The 27,890-nt window shown below is 39.1% G+C and overlaps 1 protein-coding gene across 3 annotated transcripts in view; it reads left to right on the top strand.

Moving 5' to 3' along the window:
• Window positions 1–23,355, top strand: part of arl15a (ADP-ribosylation factor-like 15a) — a 113,672-nt gene extending 90,317 nt beyond the window's left edge. For all 3 annotated transcript variants that reach the window (XM_008418092.3, XM_008418094.2, XM_008418093.3), the window contains exon 5: window positions 21,563–23,355. In XM_008418092.3, coding sequence (XP_008416314.1) covers window positions 21,563–21,715 — 153 coding nt within the window. In that variant the 3' untranslated portion in view covers window positions 21,716–23,355. The remainder of the gene's footprint in view (window positions 1–21,562) is intronic.
• The last annotated feature ends 4,535 nt before the right edge of the window (window positions 23,356–27,890 follow it).

Here is a 27,890-nt window from a genome sequence, read left to right as displayed (position 1 = left end):
GTATTTCTTTAATTGTTTTAAACTATTATAATATATTGAGTTCTGCTCCTGGACAAGGGATTTTACAGGCATCATCCACAAACTACAATGTTTAAAATAAATACCTGGAAAATATACATTGTTGTGCTCACATGACCCAGGTTAGTTTAGTCAGATATTAGAAAAAATTATATTTTGTGTATATTTTATTCAGATTTTGTGCTTTATCCATAGGACCTGTTTTGTCCCTATTCTCAAGAATCACTGAAATCATATTTAATATATCCCTGGGGACAGAAGTGAATTCACCCCTGTGTTGTAGAGCAATAAAGAGTATTTTTGTCGAGACAAAAGTGACATGTATGTCCACAAAATTCCAAAGATTTTAGATTAATAATTTCCTCTAAGCATTTCTCTATTTTCATTGTCCACTGCAGTCATTTGCCTTTTCAGAATATGCCATCTTAACTTTTGTTCAAACTGCGCTGGGCAGTGTCCAGGACGGAAGTGGCTAGTCAACCACTGTCTTCTGTCACATTTTCACACATGGTGAACTCGCAGGTCCTGGCACACATGGGCGGTGGCTGTGCTCAGTGACTCATGTGGCGCCCAGTGTCTGAAACTTTCGTCAAACGTCTGGCACATGGTGCCTGTGTGTCATTGTGGCCTCTGACGCTGGTGGCTCTGAATTACCCAGTAGATGCTGATTGGCTGTGTTGAAGATGAGGCACAGGTACGAGCCAATCAGTGAGCCTCGAGAAAGAAGCAGCAGAGTGTGAGCAACTGCAATACCAAATGGCTCTAACTAACTTGTTAAGATCACCCCTTGCATTGCCGTTCACTTGCGTCATTACTGAGTGGAAATGTCCAAATATTGCCAACTCATTTGGAATAATTATCAGGATGAAAGTTGGATATCACTTGTGTTTTGGCACATTCTCTGCTCTGTTAACCTTTTTATAACAAATGCTGTGCATGGCAGCCTCTCTAGTCCTTTTAAAGTCTATTTGATGATTTATTAAAGAATTTTATGTGCTCCGGGTAAAATGCTAAGTTGCACACATGGAGAGGGGAGTGGGGATGTTAGGATTAATTTGCAAGTTGCAGGTGTTTTAAGGTAAAAAGAGATTTCTATCTGTTGTTTTTCTGAGAATTTATGTTTGGTGGCTGGTCAAAAACATCAATAACTTAATCCATCCAGTGGGGAAAATAGAGTTGAAGCCAAAATGGAGACGATACATGCGGAAAAAATTCATATCTACTCCCTGTTTCTTTAGGATTTTAGAGGCTACCTCTGTAAAGCAAGTGTTTGTTTTTTTCAGTTTGCTGGGATGGAACATACAGCAAAAAAGGCGAACATGAGCAGTCAATCGAGCTTTATTTCTTAAGCTGTGGTGCACAGTAGAAAGGTCTAACTCAATGTGGTGAAAAAGGTAAAAGTCATTTGACCAATACATTTGAAGCAATAATAATGGGAAACTATTAGGAAGGTTGTCAATCAGGGAAATGCTAGCCCAAGAGGTTTTACAGACCAGGTCAACATGTCAGATGTTAGAGTTCATCACATAACGGTCTGAAGAAATTGAATGTGAACTTTAAAGAGCTGAAGTTTGTACAGTTCACAAAGCTATTGATGACCAAATTATTTTATGTCCAGAGAAATAAAATGCTGTGGGTGGTGTCTATGGATGTCTGTTGTCCATCGGGTTCTCAATTTTTACTGCTATCTGACAGGTGTTTCATAAAGTTTCATAAAAAGGGAAAACTTTACTTCACAAGTCATTGTGGCGTGTAAAGATGGGCGTCCTTATTCCTGTTTCCGTTTCCGTTTTTTCTTTTTGGAACGAGGCAGGTCTGGTGATATTAACGCGCCCAGAGGGGGGCCTGATTGCTCAGCTCATCTAATCACTGATATTCATGACAAAAGCGATGCCATGCTTAACGCTGCACAGCGTGTCAGCGTAGTGTTGGCTCGCCCTTTGGTTTTTCACATACCTCATCGCCGGAATAAGCTGTGGTCAGTGCTTAATCACTGCAAGGGCGGTCTGTTGGGTATGGCCTGCCTCCATCTTTTCATCTAAATTTAATTACAGACAATCAGTAACAGAATGCTGCAGGTTTGTTAAATGCTTTTCCCTTCAGAGATAAGTAATAATGCTGCAAAACTAAAAGTGAGCCAGAATCATATTTCTTTTTTTCTCTGCAGAAAAATAATTAAGAAATATTCAACAGAGGCTCTTTGCCAGTCTTGGAAGGATGAGGTCATTGTGTTTTGTCAAATAATTTTATTCGGTTTGACCGGCAAGAGCTGTGACTAACGAATACTGCAACTGAATTGCAGCAAGCATTTCAAAAAACATTTTAAACTCTACAAATGCCCTAATAAAGGCTTTCTTAAGGGTGCCAAATGAAGATAAATGGGTCCTAAACTCTGAAGTCCAGCTGCAACATTCAAATAAAAACGGCATCTTCAAAGAGACCACAGTGTTTGCATTAATGTGTGTAAGCACTGGTGTGTTTTGTTCATTAAACAGCTACGTGGCTGCCTATTAAATACAGATATCATCCTTCCCACTAATAGATAAAATCTACCGTTGAAACCACATAATATATTTAAAAAGGCATTTTTCACTCAATGTCTGACATTAAATCAGACTATGCTTGCAACAAGCAAGCATAGTCTCTTTAAACTTAGTCAGGATTACCAAAATTATTTATATTTCCCAAATGCCAGAATAACAAGAGGTGCAATGTTTTGACAGATTGTAAATTTAGAAGTGGACATATAGTATGAGGTAGAATTTTTCTTTTAAACTGACTTGGGTCCCATGCTTTGTTTATCCTTTCACAAACTTCTGAGATTAGTTTGGTACAATTGTGACCCATTTCCTCTCTGCTTTTCTACAGGATTGAGATCAGGGATTTGTGATAGCTACTCTAAAACACTGACTTTGTTGTCCCTAACCCACTTTGTAACTTAATTTGGCGGTCCATTTAGTCACTGCTCATTTAAAAGACCCATTTCTGCAAAACCTTTTACTTCCTGTCTGCTGTCTTGAGATGTTAGTAACATCTCCATTTGTGTGGAAAGGACATTTCCACACAATGTCCTTTCTACATGATGCCAAATATTTTGTGAAGTGCACCAGTCCCTCCTGCAGCTAAAAACTCCAGCAACATGAAGATGCCACCCCCATACTTCACAACTGGAATAGTGTTCCAAGAGTGCATTTGGAGACTGTATGCTGTGTATTAGTATTGCTTTTGAAGTAATGGCTTCTTCGTGATTTATTTATTTGAGGATAATGATAAGTCTTACCTTGTCATTTCTGAGACACTGAACCCGTCTCATTCACTGAGCAGGAACATACCTGAACCTCTAAAAAACTGGAGGCTGTAAATTAAGCTATTGAATGTGTACAAAGTCATAACTTCATTTTTTAGGCTTTCCCAAATCATTTAAAAGCATTTTAGTTTCAGTTTATGTAACCTAAAATTCTATCCCTGAGTGTTTTTAAATTTGCTACGAATAATTGAATTATACCTAATCCTGGAAAAGTTTGGTCACATGGTGAGAAAAAGGAGGTTGTGTGTCTTTAAATACAGTGTATGTAAATATATAGTTTCAGCTGTATGTGGAATAGTGTTGCTATCACTTAGATCATATTTCCTCTGTGTATGCCGACTGGCTAGATGAGTGATGGAGGTGCTGTGCTGGAGGAAAGGGGATGAACAGCAAGAGAGCAGACAGGGGCGTGGAGGGGGCTCCGCAGCTCACTGACCTTGACAATGGAGCCACAGCCAGTGACTCCGATAGCTCTCTCCAACACCCTCTCCTGCTGTCTCCTCCTGTTCTCCCTTTCTTTATTGTATTTTTTTTTCTTATACCATCGTTTCTGCTCATGCACTCCTTTTTTTTCGTGTTATCTTTCCTCTCTTTGCTCACTCGGAACAAATCTACCCTGCCAGTGGCTACGGCGGGCAAAATACACCACTGCCACTTCTCTGCTGCTGCTCGCCCCCCACCCCTTACCTCACGTCTGCTCTCTTTCCAGACAAGCGGGTTTAAAAAGTCAACTGCGTATTGAGCCGTCTAGACTGAAGCTGGTCAGCATACCAGCCCTCCCCACCCCCAGCTCCCCTCTCTAACGCCAGACTTGTGAGTTGCTGGCCACAGATGAAAAGTGGACGAGGAGCATGTGCCCTTGCTGAGCTCAAGTGCTAAATGGCTCCATGACCGCATTCTGTATGTATATTGACCCCAATCCAAAAGGAAAACGTGCAGGTAGAATGTCGCAGAGTAGTACAGTGGCTAAATTCAAAAAGTGAAACTTAAATCATTTATTGAGTCATTACAAAGAGACATATTTGAAGCATTTATTTTTCATGATTTTGACAAATGTAGCTTAGAACTAATGAAAACCCGAAATTCAGTTTCTCAGAAAATGTGAGTATTTAATAAAATAAATAAAACCAATAGTTTTTAATACAAAAATATTATCTAACCAGTTCTACAGAGAGTTATTGGTAGCCTCTGGGATAAGCCGCCAAAGATCATTGCTAAAGAAATAGGTTGTACTACAAAGGGCTGTAGACAAGAATAATAACGGAAAGTTAAGTGGAATGAAAAACTCTGCCAGAAAAAACGGTGCACAAGCAACAACACAAACTCAACTTTAAGTGGATTTTCAAGCCTAGCGCGTTATAAAACCAAGTTTGGACTGAGGCTTTATTAAGTGATTAAGGAGGCGGTGCACAGACATATCAAGGACATTGGCTACACGTGTCGCATTCCTTGTGCAAAGCCACTTCTGAACAAGAGACGATATCAGAATTTTACATTTCATATGAAAAATTAAGGTGTTGGAGTCTGAAGAAACAGCTGAGTCTCAGAATCCAAGTTGTTTGAGGTCTAGTGTGAAGTTTCTAGCAGAACCTGGCAAATATCCAAAGTCTGAACAGTACCAATACCTGATGTAATGACCAGATATTCCAGTGAATTCTCTTGACTCATAAAACCTAGGATGGACTGATGAACTTGAAAGCCGCAGAATGATCACTTTCACACTGATCACTGATTCAGTGTGCAAAGGTAGCACCCACATAGTATTAAGTGCATGTATTGAATATATATTTTTAATAGGCTGATATTTTCTGGAAAACTATAGTAAATAAATCTGTGCTCAATGGTTCACCCTGACCAGCTAAATTGTCATTATTTCTTGGTTTAAATACACAAATTAACAAATTATGATAACATATCTTATGATATGTTATCATAAGATACTTAAGACATTAAGCTAAAGTTCTTATCTCAAGATAGGGATTAAATGTAAAACTATTCACAAAACAAAAAGGTGAAAATTGTATCATTTCCTAAGCATAAGGAAATTATAACAAAGTGCTTTAGGGGTTTTGTTACTTAGAGATTATGAAGCTGTTATCAAGTTTATGATATTTTTTTTATTATCTAATAAAAATCCACGTAGTTTGATCTATAACAGGTGGCTTTTGTGAACAAAAATTGTTCTACTAAGTTTGTAAAATTCAGATCAGAGTACACTGAGGCTGAACCATGTACACAAAAAAGTAAAATACACCTCTTTAAAAATGTAATTGTAGAAGGTTTAATATTTTATAATAAAAATATGTAAAAGCCCTGATTATAATTTAATCCTCAAAACAAATAAAAACAAATATTTTTGCACTCTTAGGATATATGTGAAGCATCTCATGCCTGACAGGCTAAACAAATTCACCCAGGGCCTCTTTTCCTCTTTACAAGGTGTTGGCTTTTTAAGTAAGGGCATTCCTTTCCTCTAGATATGTAAAGTACAAGTGCTAGTTCAAGTGTGAACTTCCCATTCTGGTCCTTGCCTTCCTTTTGATGTTCAGTTTTATGAGTAATTTTTATCTTCCTGTTTGGACTTTAGGTGCTTTTTATGAATGTGATTTGTGTTATTTTTTCTGAAAAATACAAGTAATTACTTACAGTAGGAACTGGAACCGGGTGGGAGTGGAACCGAGTTTCCAGGGCAGCACTTTCATGTTTGAGAAGCTCTCCAAAACTCCAGAACGTGCTCTAAATGAAGCACCTTATCAGACACCGACATCTTTGTAGTTATTATGCACAAGCTGTGGAATATCCGGTACTGTCTGTGAGCGTGTTTGCTGTTGCCTGCTGTCAGTTGATTAGGTGAACTGTATGGCACCCTGAAGTGTGACATTCCATGTAAAGCAGCGCGTGATAGTTTTTTAAGAGGTGTCTCCAGCGAGCCTGTGGCCTCACCATGTGCAGTTAGATGACTCTCTTCTGCCTGTTAAAGGCAGCGTTGACAGCTTGGTTTTCCAACAGAACACTTGACTTTAACAATTAAGCTGTGTTAGCGACAGTCTGCCCTTCAGTCTTGGAGCATTGCTCCTCTTTGTGAAGTTGAATAATTTAATAAGGTAACCTAGAACAGTTTGTCTGAGCACTGTCTAAACTTTTTTGGGGGAAGTCCCGAGGGTTAGGTTTGTCAAAGATTCAACAGGTTTAGGGTTTTTTTTCACACACGTGAGAGTAATTTATCAGAACTGTTACAGTTTTGTTTCATCACAGCAGTTTATGGTTTATGCATTTTGCATGTTGGAGATCCCAGAGTCCATCTTAATGGTCATGTCCTCATCATTCTTTAAATGGGGATTATGCTGCAAGTGTGCCGATCTAGAATTACTTTAAAAGTTTTCATAGCCCTTGAAGTTTTTTATACACTTCAATTTTATGTCCAAGACAAAGTAATGCATGATTGCATCATCTCAACATGGGAAAATTACGGCTAACCTGGCTGGCCAGGTAGGGAGAGGATTATCAAAAGAAGCAGCCAAGTGGCTCGTTGTAATTCTGGAAAAGCTGCTGAGATCCACAACTCGGGTGGATGAATCTATTTGTTTTTTTATGATAGCACCATTATTGTCACAGCAATCTGTTTCTCTTACATATTTGATAGATTCCCATTGGTCAAAAGCAGAAATGAACCCCAATTTCAGTTTATAAACATGGAAATGTACAACTGCTTTTATTTTTGAACTGCAATAATTATGAGGCTGAAATTTTATTATTACAGTTGAAATGAATGTTGTCCACTGTCCCCATGATGAAACATAGTGGTGGCTGCATTCTGCTGTATGGACGCCTTTCTTCGGGAGGTATAGTAAAAGTGGATTTGATAGAGTTGGATATAAAAACTGGTCAATTTGGCATAGAAAACCTGAAGGAATGGCTTAGATCAGAGCATGTTCATGTTTCATTTATGCTTGGACTTTGACTAGGCCATTTTTGGAGTGTGCAGCAAAACTTGAGAATCCCTCTTCTCAGATGTTCTTAATCCAACCTGAGTGAGTTTACAAATAGGAATAAATAAAACTGTCGGTCTTCAGGAAAGACATTTTTATGTTTATCTGTCATATAAATACCCAATAAATTATGTTGAATTTTGTGGTTGCGACAAGTTAAAAAGTTCAAGGGTTACGAAGACGTTTACTAAGCACCTGAAAACACAGAATAGATGACCTGTTTTGTGGGATTTTTTTGTGTTTGGCATTTCTACACATTCTCTCTAAGTCTCCCCCCACTCACAGCTGAGAAAAAGAACATTGTGTCTTCAGATGGTTCAGCTTGTAAATATAGATAATAAAAGATCCTGTGACAGACACTTCCACAGTGCCTATCAACTTCTGTTTTCATGTGTAGTCTGTGATTGATTACGAGAAAGAACTGCATGCTCTTAGTGTCATAAGAGATCTTACAGACCTGTACCAAGTGTTTGCTCCATACTGGCCTGGGAGGCAAGGGTTGGAAAATCAGTCAAGATGCATAATTACCCTCTTGAGAATGTGTGAGACCTTGGAAGCGCAATATGTGAAGTTACTTAGAATCTCCTGATTTCTTTGAAGGTTTATCTCTCTTACATCTTTGTCTATCCTGCCAGTGCACTCTTCCCGCCCACCTTGATCTCCACTTTCTTTCCTTTTCCCACCCATACAGCCTTTCTCGTCCTGTCATTCCTGGGCCGGTGGTCCGTCCCCATGGGAGGTTAAGGGGCACTTTGGGTGAGAGGGCAGTTGGCAGGTTGTGTGGGCACTGTGCACGCCTTTTCCCATAGCCGGCGTCAAATGCCGCTGAACCCTGACCCCAACGGGTCTTCACTCTCAAAATCGACGTGGAACGCAATTCAGGCTGCCAGACCCTATTCAGGACAGGACTTTCCACTGGAGGAGAAAGGAACGCCCCCACCCCAATTGTGGATACTGGCCTTCCCTTTGTCTGCTGGTCAAGCAGGGTCGGACGACCGGCCGCCACTAGCTAGAACAAGACTTCCGAAAAGCCTATTCAGCATGTGATCTGACCCCCAGGATCCAGTGCTGACTCACATGGATCAAACGCTGGGAATCTCCGGGGGTTCTCTTCCATTGAGGTTTTCATCTATTGAAATGTACTCTTTTCACAACTCAAAATGACAGTTTTTTTTCCCCCTCAAGTTGGATACCATGGCACTGGCTTCCAAATTCAGGGATCCTGGAAGAGTTGCGTCTATCTCCTTTCAAAGTTAGGTCATTTCAACTTCAGTTTCTTATTACCAATCTGTGTGAACTTTCTGGTGACAATTAATAGGCAGTAGCAATTCCTCCATGGACCAAATTATTCATTTATAAATATTAACATTTTGCTGAAAAAAAAAACATTTAATCTCTGCCTTTCATTCTCAGACTATAGAGAACTATACACATGCACATATACAAAGACTGCATCAGTTATTGGACTTTGCCAAAAGTGCTGGAATTTATCATGGGCTGAGGGTTATGAACAAAGGCAGCGGTTTCATTATATCGCTCGGATCACCCATTAGGGCTGTCACGTTTTATTAGAAGTTCAAACATTCGCTGCAGCGTGGGGAAACTTTGAATTTCAATGACCCTCTCCAGTTCGCTATTTATATTCAAAAAGCTCCTCAGATCTGTAAATTTTAGCAAAAAAAAAAGTTTCAGAAGTTTTTTGTATTTTTGTCTTGCAGAATTTGTGGAAATAATGAAATTAAGTCGTTCTGACTTCTTGTTAATTCAATTAAAGATTAAATATTGGTAATGTTATCCTTCCATCTAAGTCAGAACCGGTCAGCTTCAACCACAAAATTGTGAGGAACTGTGAGCCACACTATTAAAATCCCAAACTGGATCAACATATCACTGCATAAATTTCACTCATCCATTCATTAGTTTAGAGCACAAACAAAAACAGAGCCAAGCATTGAACCTGGGAAGGAAACACATCAGAGAACATGCATATTAACCAAGACAAGGAAGCTTCTCATTACATCTGTTATGAACTATGAGAGCTACTTAAAGAGAGCGGCTCAAAAAAATATCCTTATCATAGGATCAGCGTGCACAATAGTAATATTGCAAGGGATTCGTCAAAATGCCATAGATTAATATCTTATTAAAAAATCTAATCCATATATATAGAAATTACCTAATGTAAGAAAGTATGTTACAGAAAACAAGGTCAAAGAAACGTTGATTTTAAACTTCTGAGACCCCCATTGTATATTATTAGTATTAGTACGGGTGGTTTTGTGTGAATGTGTTTTCAGAGTCCAACCCAATGCATGGTTAAATCACTGCAGAAGAGCAGCAGCACTTTGATTGTAGTGCCGCGTGCTGTGTGCTAAAGCAGGACCCTGCTGCAGCTTTCAAGCTGGTCAACTGTCAGGACTGGAGCGTGAAAAGGGGGGGGCCTTGGAGTGAAAGGGGTGGAGACCGAGGAGGAGGGGTGGCTTGTGACAGACCTCCTGGGTTTTGAGGGCCCTCTGTGTGGGCTGCCACAGCACGGCAGGCTCCTTGAGAAGGAGAGGACAGAAAGGGCGGGCTCAAGTGAAGGTGCCAGCACATTGGCCCCTACAGCAGGGAGCGCGGGCAGAATGCCAGCTCACCCGTTCAAGTCCCATAGACCAGATGTTCCTTGTCATGGAGCTGTTGGCCTTTAATAAATTGAGTTACTTTATGTGTAATACGGCAGGACAAACATGGGCACCCTGTTTCCGTCTGCGCACATGTCCCATTCTCTTAAATCTTTTATTGTAATGGGTCAAATAATGGTGAAGCAGCAATGCCAAGACACTGAATCTGCTAAGTGTTTTTCATTTTAAGCTGGTGAGAGCATGAAATCTTTCCCTATTGCCCTCAACTCTCTAAACTAAAACTTGCATTGCAAAAACACAGAATTATACCAAGTATTTTTGTCTGGTTTCTAGAGCAAATATCTGAGTACACTTAAAATAAGACAAAAATAACTTACAAGTAACTATTTAGCAAGATATATAACCTTGTGAGTTAGCTTTGTCTTATATTATAGATGATGTGAACAATTTTATGTAAAGCTCATTTGCAGTCTCAGTGAACAGTTTATCAATGAAAATAAACACAAAAATATTTAATTTAGTTCAGTTCCAAATATTTAGCTGTTCTTAATTTCACATAATACAAAGGTTTTTGTTTGCTACTAGATTAATCAAAACTGCTAACTTAAAAAACAGAAATATGCAGAAGAAAAACAGAAAAGTTACCATACAATAATGTTGGAATCTGCTGAACCAGATGACAAGTTATTATGTGTCACTTGCTACCTTCTTCTATTAAAGTCTAGAATCCTACATTCTGTTGAAGGGATGATAATCTATTTCCATCCCCATCTTCTAAACATTTTTTTTTCTTTACTATAAAAGTAGAGAACATCATTGTGGAGAATAAATGCAGTAGCATTGTTCCACTTAGCTTGCTGTAGAAAGCTGTTGGTGTCTCTTGTGTATCCTTGATTTACAGCACCTGGGAGAACGGATCTGATCTGGCAGCCAATATTTCCCTTTGAAGCAAAGTATTCTGCAAGTGAATCACTTTGAACCCGCACCAAGGTGAACCCAAGGGAGAACCCGCGGTCTCACCTGTGTGGAACAGAATAGTAAATCCTAAAGGCTCCTCATATATTTTTTTTTCTTTTTACTGTGACACAGGGACTTGGCTTGCAGGGCAGCCACAACTCTTTTTACATACTTCCAAGGCCTTCCAAGTTGATTTCCACAGCCAATGAAAAATGAAACTTATGCCCTTCCTCTTGTCATGCTTCTTCATTTACAAATGCATTGCATGTTTTATAATAGGCCAAGAATCTTGAATTCTGTTTTTAGATTTAGCAAGAAGCCACTAAAGGGGAGCTCAAATCTGATAAATATTATCTATCCTTTTTTTTTTTTTTTTTTTTTTTTTGTCAGAACACATGTAGAAACACTTTGGAGACTTCTTTAAATAGAATGACATTATAATCATGTTGCAGAATTGAAGAGAATGCAAAGACAATTTTTTTGCAGCACTCACATCACAAGGTGCCACAGGAATCTATTACATTGTAGGACTGAAAATACATGTCCTGGTCTAAGATATTTATGCAGAAACAGAAAATCAGTTTATCCAGGCTTTTCTGTTTTCAAGACACAGTTTGTAACCCAGTTAACTAATGCCATTAATTTGGATTTCTGCATAGATTTAACTAAAAACAAACATTTTGAACTTGATATTTCTAGTTTGGGAAAATGTATAATTTACTTGACTAAACTGGATTCTCCATAGTAGCTCATATGGAGCTTGAACATACAAGCTGCTGTAAGGCCGTACTTTGGAAATATATAGCAAATATTTGACTTTAGAGACCTCAGATATTCTGCTTTTGTGAAAACTTGTGCTTCATGCACATCACTATTCTACAGCAGAAGTCTTGTTCACCTCATTACAATATGATTTTCAAGTAGTTGGATATATTATTGGAGAAATATTGTTTTTTTTCATTATTTGATTTTGTTTTGTGAACTCAATTAAAAAGTTAGATTTGACAAAGTTTAGGAAACATAATTTATCCCAGAGGAAAATTTGAATATTCAAAAAAGTTTGTAATATCTGGCAGATTTTAAGGTAGTTTTGCGAATCACCAATACTTTTGGAAATGTAATCAGATTTTGCCTAATGGCAAAAAAAAAAATTGTTTTATTAAAAATGTCTAAAATGTCTTCTTCATGTTTTCTCATCATTTTGAAGTACAATTTTTAAGATTTTTTTTATGGTTAGTTAACACATTAGAAAAGTTTTATATTTGTGAGAAGATTGTAATGCCTTGATTGATGAATCACAGCATAACATCTAAGTCAGTCTGATTAATTACTCTATGTGATGAGAGTAATTAATCAGAGGTAAGTTAACTAGAGAAAACACCAAAAGGTGGTGCTCTTTCTTTCAGTACCTCCACCAAAGGGAACACTTTCACTGAACAGGTGATCAAGTCATTATCTATGTTGAGTAAGACCTCTGACAGTAATCCCCTAAGATGCAAAACCTTTGGTCCATAATTGAAGGTGTTACACTCGTGCTTAAATAGGCTTTAAGTTTTACTTACTGGCCAGTAGGTCGTTTCATTTGACACCTCTGTCAGTTTGTGGTGCAGTGTTTGTTTTTTCACGAGCTTCCTAAGTGTTCCTCTCCTGGGGACCTCCAGGCCCTCTGATGTCTTTAAGACTCTTTAGGTTATCCGGAAAAGCAAACAAAAGAACATTATTATAAGGTGAGGGGATCTCACATTACCCTTCCATTTCAATGTAGCTGCCAGTGTGGGCCACTTTCCAAGTGACTGATATCTTCACAGGGGCCAGCATGTCAGGGGATGGCGTAATTGATTGTCTTGGATATTTGAGTATGCCACTTTCCCTTGTGGACAGACCCACTAATGCTTTCTTCCCAGTCATATAGCTTCCTTGTACTGTGAGGCTTTGACACAATGGTAAAGCTAAGGAAACAAGTGATCACTGGACATCTAGTGGTGTATAAAAAGGTTTTGCCCCCTTCTTAATTCCCCCCCTTTTTTTTGCATGTTTGTCACACCTTAGTATTTCAGAACATCAAATCAGTTTACATATTAGTCAAAGACAACACAAGTAAACCCAAAATACAGTTTTAAATGAAGGTGTTTATTGTTGAGGGGGAGGAAAAATGCAAACACACATGGCTCTGTGTGAAAAAAACTGATCACCTCATAAACCTAATAACTGGTTCAGCTAACCTGAACATCAACAACTCTGCAATCAAGCGTTTGAGATAACTTTCATTGAGTCTTATCCAGCTGTGGAGGAGTTTTGTCCAACTCATCTTTGCAGCATGTTGTATTAATGGCCTTCAGGATGATTTGGTAGACAGCACGATTTTATAGTTCTGTGTTTGCTCAGGTGTGTGGACGCGTTCAAGAGCTGGATGACCATCACCGCATTTTACTGTGTAATATTATTTTTCTGAAAAGCCGTGTTACTATTACAACAAACTGAACAGGACACAGACCTTCTCTCTTCAGTCCAAAGAATGTTTTCCCAAAAGGCTTGGGGATCATCAGGGTGCGTTCTGGAAAAATTTAGATGCGGGCGTAATATTCTTTTTGCTTAACTCTGCCATGTAGGCCATTTCTCTTATGGTGGAGGCATGACCTCTTACCTTCACTGAGGAGAGTGAGGGCTGCAGTTTTTTTGATCTTGTGGTGGAATCATTTGTGACCTCTTGCATGAGTCGTTGCAGCTCTCTTGGGTTAATTGTGCCACTCCTGGGAGGTTTCATCTCTGTGATAAAGACTTTCACTGTGGTCAACTGGAGTCCCAAAGCTTTAGAAATGGTTTTGCAACCCTTTCCAAATTAATCATTCTCAATTCTTTCTCATTTATTCCTGAATTTCTTTGGATCTCTGTATGGTGTCTAGCTTTAGAGGATCATTTGGTGTACTTCACTTTGTCAGGCAAGTTTGGTTTAAGTTACGTCTTGAATGTTTGTCACATTTCTACTTAGTTTTAACTCCTAAGCAAGTTTGAAAAAGAAAATTCTTACAACTAAACATTTTCTAAAAATCATTTTATAATCTTATAATTTCAAAAGAAATGGATTTTTGCTTATTGTGATTCAATTTAGCCCTGGCAGTTTTTCTAGGCTTTTGGAACCTAAGGCGTTTAGCAGAGCTCAACTCAGCAAAACAGCTTTTCCCAAATGAGAAATTAAGAGCTGACAGTAGACGTCATTGAGGTCTCTTTCGCAATATCTTTCTGCCGTAGGAGTTTGTCCAGCTAATATGCATCTGTTCCATCTGGCTTCACTGTTACACTCTGCAAGAACTAACTCTAGATTTCCCAAGTTTGTGAACATAACACAAAACCACTGAACCATAGTGGGAGCTTTTATGAGTATGAACCTGAACATGGTATGTTAGTCATTCTATTGTCTTTGGTCTCTGCCGTTACTCTCAAAATTTACTCATCACAAATATTTCTGCAAATCTGACTTGGAAACATACATGGCCCTTCCGAGGTTTCAAGGTTATTAGGGTTTTGGCTTAATAAAAAAAAAATCTTGTGGCACCACAGATTGCCAAGTTGTCACTTTATCTAAAGCCTAGTTACAATCTCCATCTAATTCATTCTGGTAAATATTAGACCGAACAGGTCCCCTCTTACAGGGACATGCCTGGGGAAACTCCAAAAGAAGGTTTTCAGGAGACTAGCTGGTCAAATTCCTGAATATCCTCAGATGACTCCATTTTAAAAGGAAGCTACAAGATATTTTTGTCTGCCTAACCACTGAGGTACAGGTTTTGCTAAATGCTGAGATGCCTGGTTACATGTTAAGATCTTTGTGAAGTTTTTAGTTTCATACAAATGTGTACATCAACCTTTGACATAAAACACAATTCTTGACAGTTGACCCTGTAATGTAGGGCTTTTACATGAGTACGCTTATTAGACTTTCTTAGGGCCTTATTATTTTATGGAATTGGAGGCATGTTGTATAAAGTGCTCTGGGATAATTTAATGCTTGAAGTTGGTTCTGGGATGCAAGGAAAGTTGATTTTGTTTGTCAGAATCAAGAACAGAGACGTATGGGCCCTGCAACACATTCTTGGTCTGAGATTTGTCTATTCTTCCCATGTATTTTCAGCAGACATCATCATATAACCTCTAAATCTATAAATGAGCTTCCTGCCTGTTGACTTCTTTTTCTGCCCCCTGTCTCTGGTTGGCTTAGTTAGTCAGATGGCCAGAATAGAGCTCTGTAGAGAACTATTAAAACTCTTTTAATTCTGCCAGGATATCCTCTTGACTTGGCATGATGCCGACTGCGGCCGTCACATGAAGTAATCTGGCATAAGTGATGGAGCCACTGAAAGCACGTGCCATGCATGCCCCTTTGCCATCTTAAGAAGTCTGAGGTATTCCTGCCACAGTTGGAGCTTAAGCTTAGCTGACTAACCATGCAGTTACTGGGTCACAAACTATCGAACCAAACAATGCATATCTAATGAGGAGACATTTTCCACAGACCCGTTTTCCACCATGGTCATTTCTGGGTTGACTATTTTAATACGCTTGTAAAATTTATGATGACAGTTTTAAATATTTCTTGAAGAAGCTTACACAGTCCTCAGCCAAGTTTATTTCAGTTGCTGTCCTGCAGATACCCCAGTTACATATTTAGGTTACTTGACATACTTTGCCAGGTTGCCTAGCACCTCTACCCCATTCTTTGAAGTCAGGTGTTTATGTGACAATAACTTGTAGATAACTTTTTTCTGCATTGCCAAACTTTACTAGTATTCTGGTGTTAAAGAGATTAAAACAGAATTACAATATGTCAAATCTCAAACCTTTTGCCGGTTCTAAACATTCGCTTAGTAAAGTAGTTTCCCTTTATTACCTTCTGTGAGGATTTTCTTGACTTTAATGTCTCTAAAATCAATTTGTTACTATCAGAGATTAGTTTAAAGTTTTGGACGCCTTTATCTATGAATAAATCTCTTTCTTCCATGTGCATTGTAAGGCCCTACATGGACTGTATGACCTAGAAGAAGCTAGATTGGATGACCTAATGGTCATCCTCGAAGCCATCTGGCAACCCAGGTCTTGTTTGGCTTACCCATCCTGCTGCCTCACGCAATTCCTTAAGCAAGCATAAGTGTGCTTAGGAGGACTTAATCTCAGGGAAACTGGTTTGGGCGTCACTTGTTGACTTTCGGAGTGGGTAGACACCGGCTGTTAGGTCATGGGGTTCCTTCAGACACGTAAAAACTGAGGCTTGATTTTAACAACGTGTCCTCTCAGTCTGTTGTAGGATTTAAATCTTTGGGTTCTCATTGAAATCCTGCCCTTGCAAAGTCACTCTTTGTAAGCTTAAACTAATCAAGTAATTATTTAACACTCCAGCTTCTTGAGTTGTACAGTATCATTAGTTGTGTTCTGTAGAAGGCTGGCAGATACGTACCGCCAGCCAATTATTCAAGCAGGGGAAGTTAGAGAAGCTCTAGCCTGCCTGCACACAGAGGTACGTAACTCTTGGCCTTTTGACTGTCTGTCAGTGCAGAGGCCAGTGTCTTCCAGAAGAGGGCCTTGGTTACAGGCACACGAGTCAACCAACCAACCAACCAACCAACCAACCAGCCAGCCAGCCAGCCAGCCAGACAGGCAGCCAGCCACACCGTCTGCAGTCCAGGTCTGGGGCTAGAGCCTGGACTAGGGCAGCTCAAGTTACCCAGACAGATTTGTTAACACTGTTTGGGTCCACTCAGCTTTCTAGCCAGGCTTCTGAGCCAAACGCGGCTGAGGTGACTTAATCTGTCATTAAACTCACATTACACCCGAACACAGACTCTGCTCAGGGGGGCAGAGACGGCACTCACTCTCCCACTCGCTGGCACGGCTGGCTGGGTTTAGGCAGACACAAAGAATACATCCCCCTTCCTCCTCCTTCCCATCCTCTTCATGCCACACACCATGGCACAGCTAGACAGCACTGCACAGTCTAGACAAAAGCAATTTCACTTGATGTTGAAAAGTCATTTGGCTGTGTGATGGGTGTCCATGTGGATTTCCTGGTCTTTGCTGTATTCTGCTGGTATACATCTGCTTTTCAGAAGAATGTGCTGTCAAAAATGTTTTTTTTTTTTTTTTCTTCAATTCCATGCTGCTGAACAAAAACCAAATAAAACACACATTTTATTGCTTGCTTTAAAGGACCAGATTTGAATTCTGCTTGCTTTCAATTTGCTGAAAATGAGAGAAAAAAACTCATTTTATGAATCTTAAATAAATTTCAGTTTTAAAGAGTTTTAAATACAGCCAGATATTATATAGCAGGTCTTAAAAAAAATGTAAAAATGTTAATTTGTGGCTTCTGCCATCAATGTTTTTGAGGAATATGCTGGTGTATTTTTTTGTGTATTTTTTATTTTTATTTTTTTTTCATAATTTCTTCCTCTGGTATAGGTATTCCATTTTATATTGTGGAACAAAAGTACTTGTGACACTTTCGAAAAAGTATTTACTCCTCAGAGTTCTGTTTTTTTCTCTTTTTTTTTTCTTTTTTTGTACAAATTAAATATTTCACATTATCAAACCAGTTTTGATAATCTAAATAACCTCAGTAAAATTCAAAGAACAGTTTCCCAAAAAATATTTTATTTAGAAAGCGATAAACAAGACAACCTGAGAATCTATGAGAATTGATTGCTCCCTTGTTAAATCATACATTTATTGTGATTAAGATTTATTTTTTGAAAAGTGGAGTTTAACTTCGTTAGAGACCCTGTTACCATCTCTGTATATTAAAAAACAATCACTAAAATACAATCCATCTGACTTCATGAACTAGGCCAGAAGATTTTATAAAAACAATATGTCATATTCTAAATAAAAAAACAAAAACAAATTCAAGTATAGATTGGAAAGTGAAATTATGTACAGATGGGGGAAACATGAGGCAGTGGGAGACCTTCTCAGGAATGCCCAGCAGACCACAGTTACTCAGAGCGCACTGACAACTCTTACAGGTCATCTTTGTAACACCTGGGGTTACAGCAAACCCCAGGTGTTTATGGTTCAACAATAAATCCTGACTGTTTGGGGGCAGATATTCTGTGGACTGACTAGACAAGCTTTGCACCAATCCATTGCCATAAAACTATTACAGCATGTCAGACAAAGAACATCGTGAAACCAGTTCAAAATGTTTTTAAGGTAGCTGTTTCCAGCTGCTTTGCCTCTACAGAATCTGTCTACTTTGGCGTAACAGATGCAACCATGAATTCAGCAATTTATGGTTGTTCTGTTCTACTTGGGTTATGCAGCATAACAATGATCCAAAGCACACCATGAAGTCCACCAATGAATGGCTCTGGGAAAACAATTGAAATTTTGCAGGGTCCTAGTCAAAGTCTGTGGTTAAGACTATATAGCCTTAAGCAGAATGTTAATGGCCAAATCCTCTTCAATGTAACTGAATTAAAACAATTCTGCAAAGAGGCCAGAATTTATCCACAGCAATGTTAAAGATCCGCAAACACCACATGGCCTCATCATTTGAAAACAGCTTTATTTGAATTATCTTTGTTGAATATTAAAAAGTCTTTCATGATCTAAAACATTTAGGTGTGATAATAAAGGCGAAAACAAGCACTTTTTGCAGTAACAAATGTCATTTTAAGTTGACAAAGTTGTTTAAGTTGTGTTTTTAAATAATTCAAATTAGAATTAGAATGATTCTAAAAGTGTCTTGAAATACTTAAATTGAGCTTTTTGGGACTATAAATTTTCTGATCTTGTTTTTTGTTTTATTTTAATTTCTGCTAACTACTTCTATTTATGACTTCTACACTATTATACAAAACTACAGTGTTACCCAAATAGTTCTAAAAATATGCATGAAAAAGTTTGACATACTGCTAAATTATTCAGACAGTTTTTAGGATTTTGCTCTGATGCAAACATTTGTCTCTGCACATTTTGTCACCTGTCATCAGGCAAACAGGAGGAGATAGCTTGAGCAAAACCTTCTTTTACTCTCAGCTTGAAAATGTCAAATTCCCTCACAACATGCAGGACGATCAGTGGAGGTCTGGGACATTGTTTCCCTCTGCCTGAGATTTGTTTTTACCTAACAGCTGGTTCTGCTTCCTCCACAAACCTTCCTGCTCCCCTGCTGTCAAGAGCTGCCAAAAGCCAACATATGAACTTTATAATCAACCGTTACACAGAGCAGTGCCAAGCCAACATGCCAAATATTTTTCACATGAAGCGGCTGCTTTGTTTCATTTAGTCCTCATCTGTTCGACTGTGTTGGTTTTATTTGTTAGTTTACATCGTCGTCAAGACACGTCTGCAGAAATCAAAGCTGATTTTAACTCCTAATTGGCTGAGATGAGGTGACATTGATATAAACATCTTAGTCTTATTTAAACTTTATTTTACTCAACTTCATTAAACCTCATGCCAGCTTCTACCTCCAGGGTCCCTGTACAGTGTTCAATAGTCTGGAAATTGACTTTATAATTTTCTGGGATGAGCAAAAAAGATGTGTAAAGAAAAAAAAAACAAATTGATTTTTCTCTTGATTTATATTTTACATCTGTGTAATTTGTCACAGCATGGCTTACATTTTTATAAAATTTGTTTTGCTGTCCCAAGAACGAACAGATAAATGCTCCCGGTGCACTCATTCTAAAATTGAAAAATGTCCATTTTGCAACTTTTCAGATCACAGTTTAAAGCTAAAACCATGGTTCTTCACTTGAATGTGGTGTAGACTCCAATCTCATTGTAGTTAGTCTAGATCAGTGGTTCTTAACCTTTTTTGAGGTACCGAACCCACCAGTTTCATATGCGCATTCACTGAACCCTTCTGTAGTGATAAATAAAATATGATTTTTTTCCCCCAAATTCAAGACTCAGGGGTGACTCTAGTTGGGTCACCCCTAACTAGAGTCTAGTTGGGTCACCCCAGGATCACTAAGTCTACTTAAAAGGTAGAGTCTCTGAGAACAGTTCTTCAAAATATAGTCAGTGTTTTCAGCAAAGTTGAGCTGACTGTCCAGGAATGACCCACGGTATTTAAAATGTGCCACAGTTTAAACAGGCTGGCCATCGAGAGAAACTGGAACCACTTTAAGGTCTTGTTTAGATCATTTAATTAGCTCTATATTCTTAAGAGAATGAACAATTAATAAGAAATACTTTGCGGTATTCTGATTATATTTATATTATAATCAGAATAATCATATTTATATTAGTTGTGTTACCACCCTCACGCCACTAGAGGCAGTACCAACCCCGAAAAGATGCGACTAAAGAGAAGATTTAGAAGTTCACCGAAAGCTACAGAATTTGGTAAAAACTGTGAGCTTTGCTGAAGTAATTAAAGACACAAGTTCAAATCCATGCTGAGAGTGGAGCTCCTTCAATCAAGGCTCCTCTGCAGCTCTGATTGGCTAAGCAATGTAACGTGATCCTCTGCAGCAAGTGATGGCAAAGCGGCGCGTCATCACGACTTTACACAAGTGTGTCTTTACCTCCGCGGCAGAGGCTCCGCCGAACCCCTGAGACCGACTCACCGAACCCCTGGGGTTCGATCGATCCCAGGTTAAGATCCACTGATCTAGATGCAATGAAATAAATAAAACAGTTTCTTTTACTGCACTGCTAAATTGGAAGTGTTGTACTCTTTGATTGATTTGTGAAACACACAAACATTAAAATCAATCAATTACTTGTGTTTGTAAAAGCCCAGAATATAAAAAAAAATAATAAAAAAAGATAAAACTGAAAAATGGATGGAAAATGTTGGAATTGTGTATTGTGTGTTTTTAACCAGATAAAATATTTAGGAAGAAAATCGATGCTGTTCACCTTAAGTCCTGTTTCTTATACAACTCTTACAGTTTGGAAAAGGGAAACATTTTGATATTTTGAAATGCAAGTCTGGAAAAATATTACATTTTGAGATGAAAGATGTCTTTTAACTAAAGTACCTCTGATGCATTTCATTAGAAGATTACTACACGAATATTATTTTGTCTTTAAAAACAGACACAATCACATTAATTGCAATTAATCAATTATTGAAATAATTGACTATTTTACTCATCAAATAATCGTTAATTAGCATTTACTAACTCTAAAATAAACCCATTGAAAAAAACACTCAGAGCTGAAATTAAGCCTGAACAACTGAACAAAAATATACACTTTATATATTGGATGAAAACACTTCTTGGCATGTAAATATGTTCTACCCACTGCTCCTCAAATTGCATAGTTTTAGCTTCACCTGGTTCAAATTCTGCAAAATTATTACTTGGTTAATTAAAAAAAAAAATCTATAAATCAGCCCCACACTACATTGATGTTAAGTGAAGCAGAAATAGTTTATTTCAGCATTTATTTAACTGTATATGCATTCTTTGTTATCTTATTGTGCTTTTGGCAATTACATCTTCATCTTCTTAAAAAAAACAAAGAATTGAATTATTTCTGCATCTGCATTTGTACATATATTTTGTATTGTATTAAAAGAGGTTAAGTGGTTAATTGAAAAATCATCAGACTCATCGATTACAAAAATAATTAACTCCAGCCCTAATATCAATTATTTGACTCTTTTTAATGCGACAGAACGGTGTAATTTGATCTCCTTGCACTTCTGTCTGCAGATAAAGAAATACTTTGAGCTGGAGCCGCTGGCGAGAGGAAAGCGATGGATCCTGGAGGGCTGCACTGTTGACAACATGGAGTCAGTGAAGGAGAGTTTTGGTCAGCTCATCGGCCTACTGGAGGACAAGGAAACGGAGCCGGCGAGGATATGATGTTAACGCACGTCAGCGGCTGCCGACCGCCGCGTCCTGCCGGTGCCCACTTCCACACACCTGAGCAAGCACAGACACAAATCACACAGGAAAACGCAACAGATGTCGGCCACTCTTTGTGATGAATATTGTATGTTGTCCTCCCTCCGCCGCGGTCTCGGTTTTCACATCGGAATAGTGAACCAGGGCATCAGTCGAGCCCTGCAGACTGACAGAAGAGAGCCACCCTTAGAGCCACCCAGACTCAGAGAAAAGTCTCTGAAGTCTGCCAACAATGGAAACCTTGTTTACTACTGTTTGTGCCATTGTTATGTGATCAAAGGCGTTTAGGACATTTAGAAAGTCTGTAGTCAGCATTAAACACTAACACACACTCTAAAGCACACACACACATACACACCCACAGAGACATGAAACTAAGTGGAGCCCAGATTGATATGTTTAGCATCTCCACTAATTGCTTTGCAAGATGTTTGAGAGAGCACGGTTGATGTTCTTTTCCATTGAGAAGTACTGTATGCTGTAAAGTCTGCTTCTCCTTTGACTCTACAACAACACATGTTGTTGTGTGAAGGGAGTGCATAGCCTGAAGCCCTGTGTTCTGTACGGTAGTTACCTGTAATCCGAGTAGCGTAGTCTGAGTATCTCATGGAGTATTATGTAGATGCAAACAAGCAATTTGCTGTGTAACCGCACACGAGTACAAACTACTAACCGAGTGACCGAAAGCAACGCTGGGAGGAAGTCTGAGGGCTTTTATAAATGTGCGATTTAGGTTATATTTTATAGCTTCTGTATGTTAATCTCGTAAAGCAGCGTTCTGATTTGTTTTTGAAGTGTCTGTATGTCTCAAATCAAAGACCAAAAAAAAAGAAAGAAAGAAAAGTTGATTGACTGAGCTGGTTATAGCCACAACGTGGGGCAATGTAATTAATTTTGTGTCTTTTTAGTGTTGAGCAATGTCAGATTTGTTTTTATTTTATTTGTACTGCATCTTCTTTCCTTTCCTTTTTCTATTTGACATAACCTCTCAACACTAGCTGGTGACTGGAGTTTCTCATCATGCCCCAATACAAACTATCAATCAGCCGCAGCAACAGCTGCATCTGACAAGTCCCTGTCCGACACCCTAATGCCTTCCAACTGTCTGGAGACCCCCCCTGCCCCCCCCCAACCCCCGTCTGCTGTTTATCGCGCGTACACCCCCCACCTCGTCCCGAGCAGCTCCAACCCGACTCTGCTCCACATTCCCGTTGCCGCTCGATGAGCTTTTTTATCTCAGATGTCATTTCAAGTGAACGGCGTATCATTTAGGAAGAGTCGCCTTCACTGTGCCACGAGTGTCGGGTTATCTCTGAGAATAACGCTAAAAAAAATCAGCAGGTTGTTTAGTCATCATGTTTGTTTTTTTTTGGTTGTTTGTTTTTTAAGGGGGGGGGTTTGTTTTGTTTTGTTTTTTGTACCTGAATGGAGAACTAAGTGAAATTGTTTGCTTCAATGCACATATGGATTTCTTAACCAAGGATTAAACCAGAGTCAGACTTCTCATGTCGTCTGCTCACCAAAATCAAAAATATGTGCATTCAGCTGTGCATCATGATGTCCAAGGTTGAAATTAAACTTTTGAAATTGAAAACAAATGTTGCATTTTGAGCTGTTAATGTGGATTTGAAACATGTTAAGTCTACCACTTACGTGTACAGGTATTCCAGAAGAAGCACTATAAAATTAATGTCACTTGTCTTTACTAATATGATGTTTAAGGGTTTAAAGATGATGTCGACCTATTCCTACATGAACGTCTTTAGAAGTAGTCTGAGTGAAACACCTGGTTACCTGAATGGGTCATTTTCTCTCCATTCCTCTTATTAATTCACCAAACCGTCTTGTGGGAATCCGATACCCTAAATAATAATCAGAAAAGTCCAGATGAATGAGAGGAGTTCAACCCAAAATAAAAAAATAAAAAAATGTGGTTAAAGAGGAGCAGCTGAAGAAAGAGCAGGAAGTTAACCAACTGAGTAAAATGCTTCACAATGATTCAGGCTTGTTTGTCACAGTTCCAGGAGCCTCATGTGCAGCCCGAGTGTACCCATAAAAACATGGCCCTCGCTTTGTGAAACCACATAACAAGTCAGATTTATTATTAACGATATAACAGTGGAAATGTGTGCAACCCCACGCCAGCCTCAAGTCTGGCCTTCCCACATTTCTGGGGTTTTTACCCCATGAGTGACACTTAAAGAGAACACTGGGAATCTATTAATGACCGGACAGCCATTATGCACACCAGAAACACATGAGAAATGATTATTACATCTAAGTACATGAATGGATATAAAAAGTATGCACATTGTGGTGCAGGAATTACTTTTGTAACACAACAGCTTTAGCTTTATGAGAGTATATTGTAGACAATATGGTGCGAAGAGCAGGGTTGCTAAGTTACTGAAAATGTCTGGAAAACTTTACAGGGGAAGTTAGCTGGGAAATTAAAAGTAGCTTTAAGGTATTTTAGAGAAACTAAAATGTCTATACATAAATGACACCATTGTCATTGAATTAAATTCATAAAGACTTCATTTATTCCAAAGGAATTCATCCAAATATCTTCTAAAGAGTTGTGGATAATGATGCTGTGGGAAGGATATCCAGAAGCAGTCAGGCTTGCAGTGAATCTGGAAATGCCTCTGACTGAAGAATGTTTTTGTACAACAGTCTCATGAGTGTCATGACATACCAAGAGCTCAGTTTGTGGGCAACAGAGATAATATTGCACGGTAACATGTCCAGGATGATACCATCAATTGTTGGCAAGCGCCGCTAATCCACCTCATTTGCTTTTGCCACTTCTCTTTAACTCTCTGTCTATATTGTTGATCCAGGCAGAGACATGTAGTCGCGAACATGATGGTTTCTTTTTGATTGTGGTTCTGCATCCACAAAACCTCTTTTTTTTTTTATCAACTCCTCTGAGAGACTCAGAGTCGAGGTTTTAGTCGAACCTTTTAGATGCTAATTAGCTGCTACCAGTTGTAAAACAAAAAAAACCAACAACGGCTTGTTTCCACGATTACACATCACCACAACCATCCGAAAGTCAAAAAGCAGGAGCAAAAATTACATCATACAAATCCGGAGGAAATAGTTGTACAAGCGTCTAGTGCCTCAACCAAAAACACATGAAGAATGTCTGCGAAAAGAATGAATCAGAATTAACACAACAGGGCCAAAATGCTGCAACTAAGACGAGTGGCGCAATAGTAGAAAAATGATGGTGTTCAAATTTATTTAACAAGTGGTGTCCAATCTTCCCTCACTTTATGTAATCCATGGGCTCAAATATGTGATCTGAATTGTCATCTATGTATGTGGCGATGAATTACAGATCATGCAGAAGATGCTTCAGTAGCTTCACCTCATCTAAATGCCATGTTCTCTTACTTTTCTCATCTTGAAGAATCGACAGGGGGAAAGAGGAGGTTATGGATTTATTGCTACGAGTTTCTAGATAAAATCACAATAAGTAAGGGTTTGATGTAGAAATTAGTCTTTTTTTATTTTTTAAAGAAGTTATTTCTTCCTCTGTTTAATAAATGTGCTCACTTTTTTTTTTTTTTTTGGTGAGTGATTATGCCACTGCAGGAAAAGGAGAATTTATTTGAATGTTTTTATACATCTGGATATGTTTACAAAAGAATATTTTCTTTTCCTGGATCAGCGCAGAGTATATCCTGGGTTTCCCATTTACGTGAATTCCTGCAGATATCCCCCCCCCCCCCCTCCCCCACCGATTTGTGGACCAAGGTGTCCTGTGGAAACCTGAGACCCTGAAGGACAATCAGAAAAAGACAGATGAACCAGGGGAGTTCGAGCCAAAGTTCGAAGGTAAAAGCGATCAAAGTGGAGCAGCTGAAGAGAGTTTTGAGTGTAAAGTTAACCGAGTAAGACAGGAGTTCCTGATAAATATACTCGACTCTGTGCTGCGTCTTTGTCCCCCCGTCTCAACTCCCCCTTTCTTCTCCTCTTGCCCTTCTTCCCTCTCTTTCAAATTAACCGTGTGGCTTTAATACAATGTGTGTCAAGCAGGTTGCCCTGGCGACTCTTTGATCCTGTTTTCCAGTCTCTGCCTGTGGGGCAGACGTGCCTCTCTTCAGTCTGCTGCACATCGGCTCTGGAAGCTGTTGCAGCCCTGAGACAAACCATGGGCTGCTGCGTTCATATCACCCCCCACCCATCTCTTTTTCTTCACTTTCTCTTTTTTTTTTTTCTTTTGGCTTTTGCACACGCAGGTTCTCTCCGTCCTTCTGTCTCGCTGCCCTCCCTCAACGTGGGCATCCAGGATGCCCGAGGGAAGGGCAGCAGCCTGGATCTCGGTGAAGCCGCCCTCCCACAACAAGGGAAGAGAAGACGTCTGTGTGTTCAACGTATTTGTTTATTTGCCTGAAGAGCATGCAGCCGGTCCTCTCCTCCCACTCACAGCTCTTACCTGCTCTCCACGTTCTAATTGCTGGTGTCTGGATGTTCAGCGATGCCGTCTGGTTGCACACACCCTCAGGAAGACGTTCTGCTGTGTGATGAAGCAGTTTAGATTTTTCTACCGAGTCTAAATACCTGAGACGCGCTGTTTATCGCGCTGGATACAGTATCTAAAGAAACATTCGAGTCTCTGCGTGCTCATTTTTACAAATGACGAACATGAGCGGTAATTAACAGCTACCTGTAGGGCAGAAGGATACAGAGAACTAATTGTTGGCAGCGGTATAAGGGAAGTAAGTGCTCTGAAGGGCCATTAAGAGAACGAGTGAGTCAGAAAACCGCAAAGAAGCAAACAGAACTTGCGTAGCTAAGATCAAACCTCCAAACTGTGTGGTTCTGCCGCCTTCATCGTGGTTTATCATCCGTCTCTCTGGTTTCAAGCTTCACACGTCACTATCTCTGCTTTTTTCCCCCTACTGTTTGTACACAGTGTGTACAGGTCACACACTTAACAACAACAGGAAGTCAAGTGTGGACCGGATTTTACCCGAGCTGCTCTCCGTCTAACGCTGTAGGGAATCCATGGCTTCATGTAGCAGCTGATGATAAGGTGATAGTTTAGTAGGTTCAGGGGAAAATGTTTCCTGTAACAACATTCTGACTTTTTAACTCGACAAAAGGAGTGCTTAGGTAAAGCTAAAGATTCACTTGTATCAAAAATATTTTTTGCTTTTTCTTTTATTAAACATTGTTTTGAGGAATTTAGTGTTGCATTACGTATATACGAATGTATACCCACAGTTTTGTGACCCGTTTTGACCCATATTGCATGAATCCTGAAGCCCTTTTGTCTGGCAGAGGTCTCCAGATTTTGACTTACAATGTTGCGGTGTTCTTAGGAAGCCGTTCCTCCACATATTCAGTCTGCATTTTACACCTAATCCAAATGATCTGTTTATTTATTCTGAGCTTAGTCTTTGATTATGTTCACATTGCAGGTAAAAGTGGCCAAAATCCGACTTTTATTGCCCAGATGGTATTAATATCTATAGTTTTGTTGTTTCCTTTTAATGACCCAGGCCATTTTTATGCAGCATGTGGTCCAAACTCTGATGCATATCTGATGTTTCCTTAATGCTCGGATAGTCGCATTGCATTTCATCCAGATTTTACGTCACTGAAGTCAGACAGATGTCCCAGTTCTGCGCTGGCGAAGACTCAAAGTTGGAAGTTCAAATGTAAACCATAGACAAACATTCCAAACACAGTTGATTCAAATGAACTACAATTTAGATTGCAATTTCATAGCAATTTTTGTATGTTTTCAATTGCTGTTATCCGTTCTCCTCTTGCACGTTTACAGTTGGCTCAAAATGCTGCAGCAAGATTTTAAATGGCACAAGTAAACAAGAAGAAGACACGACTCCAGTTTTAGTTTTACAAATAAAATACAGTGTGGTATGCTTCCAGTTTGTGGAGTTTAACAAACTCCACATGATTGTAATGGAGAAAGATGTTGCTGCTGTTTCCTAACAGTGTAAATCCTGGTTTAAACTCTTAAATTTATTTCCTTGATTGTATGTAGGTGCAAGGCAAGACGAGAAGCTTTTTTACTGGAGCCTTTTGATTACACGTTACTTGGATGGCATGTTCTCTTGTCCTGCCCAAGTGAGGATGAAAGAAATGCGTCTCTTTG

Source organism: Poecilia reticulata, chromosome 9 (assembly GCF_904066995.2).
Source record: "Poecilia reticulata chromosome 9, P_reticulata-male-v2, whole genome shotgun sequence".
NCBI classification, from domain to species: Eukaryota; Metazoa; Chordata; class Actinopteri; order Cyprinodontiformes; family Poeciliidae; genus Poecilia; species Poecilia reticulata.
This window is presented reverse-complemented; position numbering and strand designations above follow the sequence as displayed.